The following is a 2,500-nucleotide window of genomic DNA, read 5'->3' on the forward strand; positions in this document are numbered from 1 at the left end:
TCCTCTCTATTTTAGGGTTAATTACAGGCCGGAGAAACAGGGTGGGGTTAAAGGAGGGAGTATCGTGTGTGTGTGTGTGTGTGTGTGTGTGTGTGTGTGTGTGTGTGTGTGTGTGTGTGTGTGTGTGTGTGTGTGTATGCTGGTGGATACGTTGAACCTTTCTTTCTGTTTCAAACTCACTCCAGCAGAAAAGCTTCAGTTGATGCTTTTATTCTGAAAGACCTATGTTAAATCATTAAAACTGTATTTTATTGTGTAATAAACACGTTTATAATATTAAATACTTCCTTTTTTCTGTGTCGTTTCAAAATATCGTAGAAGTAAAAGTTTTCTGATTCCATGAAACGGTTTATTACTGTGAAATAAACAAACTGATATAAACGGATTATTGCACTTCATCACGTTATCGTCATAGAAACAATACAGATGATGTGTTCAAGCGCTGTTAAAGTGTCCTCTAGGAGCATAAACGTGTGTTAAAGTGTCCTCTAGGAGCATAAACGTGTGTTAAAGTGTCCTCTAGGAGCATAAACGTGTGTTAAAGTGTCCTCTAGGAGCATAAACGTGTGCTAAAGTGTCCTCTAGGAGCCTAAACGTGTGCTAAAGTGTCCTCTAGGAGCATAAACGTGTGCTAAAGTGTCCTCTAGGAGCATAAACGTGTGTTAAAGTGTCCTCTAGGAGCATAAACGTGTGTTAAAGTGTCCTCTAGGAGCATAAACGTGTGTTAAAGTGTCCTCTAGGAGCATAAACGTGTGCTAAAGTGTCCTCTAGGAGCATAAACGTGTGTTAAAGTGTCCTCTAGGAGCATAAACGTGTGTTAAAGTGTCCTCTAGGAGCATAAACGTGTGCTAAAGTGTCCTCTAGGAGCATAAACGTGTGTTAAAGTGTCCTCTAGGAGCATAAACGTGTGTTAAAGTGTCCTCTAGGAGCATAAACGTGTGTTAAAGTGTCCTCTAGGAGCATAAACGTGTGTTAAAGTGTCCTCTAGGAGCATAAACGTGTGTTAAAGTGTCCTCTAGGAGCATAAACGTGTGTTAAAGTGTCCTCTAGGAGCATAAACGTGTGTTAAAGTGTCCTCTAGGAGCATAAACGTGTGCTAAAGTGTCCTCTAGGAGCATAAACGTGTGTTAAAGTGTCCTCTAGGAGCATAAACGTGTGTTAAAGTGTCCTCTAGGAGCATAAACGTGTGCTAAAGTGTCCTCTAGGAGCATAAACGTGTGTTAAAGTGTCCTCTAGGAGCATAAACGTGTGTTAAAGTGTCCTCTAGGAGCATAAACGTGTGTTAAAGTGTCCTCTAGGAGCATAAACGTGTGTTAAAGTGTCCTCTAGGAGCATTAACGTGTGTTAAAGTGTCCTCTAGGAGCATAAACGTGTGCTAAAGTGTCCTCTAGGAGCATAAACGTGTGTTAAAGTGTCCTCTAGGAGCATAAACGTGTGCTAAAGTGTCCTCTAGGAGCATAAACGTGTGTTAAAGTGTCCTCTAGGAGCATAAACGTGTGCTAAAGTGTCCTCTAGGAGCATAAACGTGCGTTAAAGTGTCCTCTAGGAGCATAAACGTGCGCTAAAGTGTCCTCTAAGAGACTAAACGTGTGTTAAAGTGTCCTCTAGGAGCATAAACGTGTGCTAAAGTGTCCTCTAGGAGCATAAACGTGTGTTAAAGTGTCCTCTAGGAGCATAAACGTGTGCTAAAGTGTCCTCTAGGAGCATAAACGTGTGTTAAAGTGTCCTCTAGGAGCATAAACGTGTGTTAAAGTGTCCTCTAGGAGCATAAACGTGTGTTAAAGTGTCCTCTAGGAGCATAAACGTGTGTTAAAGTGTCCTCTAGGAGCATAAACGTGTGTTAAAGTGTCCTCTAGGAGCATAAACGTGTGCTAAAGTGTCCTCTAGGAGCATAAACGTGTGTTAAAGTGTCCTCTAGGAGCATAAACGTGTGTTAAAGTGTCCTCTAGGAGCATAAACGTGTGCTAAAGTGTCCTCTAGGAGACTAAACGTGTGTTAAAGTGAATGAATGAATGACGTCATCCTGCAAACAGCTGATCAGATCAATACCTGTGACCTCTGACCTCCAGCCTGAGACCTGAACCCCGGCCTCGGGACCAGGGCCTCAGGTGAGCCGGGTCCAGGTGTAAACAGGAAGTCTCACCTGGGCAGTCGGCGGAGGAGGAGGAGGCCTTCCCGGGGCCGCAGTCCGCAGCACCGCCGCGGGGGAACGAGCTCCAGGCGGCGGGGAGGACCAGCAGAACCAGCAGACAGCGGGTCCAGGAGAACCGGCACACTGGGGCCATGATGGAGGGAGGGAGGGAGGGAGAGAAGGAGAGAGAGAGAGAAATAAAGAGAGGGATGTGCAGAGAAAGAGAGAGAAATAGAAAGAGAAATCTGTTTTTCTGGAGTCGAGAATGGAAAACACGCCTCAGAAAAGGAGGAATAAAGAGGAATAAAAGAGGAATAAAGGGAGGAATAAAGGGATGAATAAAGGGAGGAATGAAAGGAGGAATAAAGG

The 2,500-nt window shown here is 44.2% G+C and overlaps 1 protein-coding gene across 1 annotated transcript in view; it reads right to left on the reverse strand.

The window, feature by feature from the left end:
• Nucleotides 1-2,500, reverse strand: part of LOC310963503 (tomoregulin-1-like) — a 21,992-nt gene that overhangs the window by 19,283 nt on the left and 209 nt on the right. Inside the window, exon 1 of the mRNA XM_083936364.1 lies at nucleotides 2,144-2,500. This exon is cut by the window's right edge and continues 209 nt beyond it. Within this exon, the coding sequence (XP_083792490.1) occupies nucleotides 2,144-2,285 (142 nt within the window). The 5' untranslated portion in view covers nucleotides 2,286-2,500. The remainder of the gene's footprint in view (nucleotides 1-2,143) is intronic.

This window comes from Echiichthys vipera (assembly GCF_963691815.1).
Source record: "Echiichthys vipera genome assembly, chromosome: 21".
NCBI lineage: Eukaryota > Metazoa > Chordata > Actinopteri > Perciformes > Trachinidae > Echiichthys > Echiichthys vipera.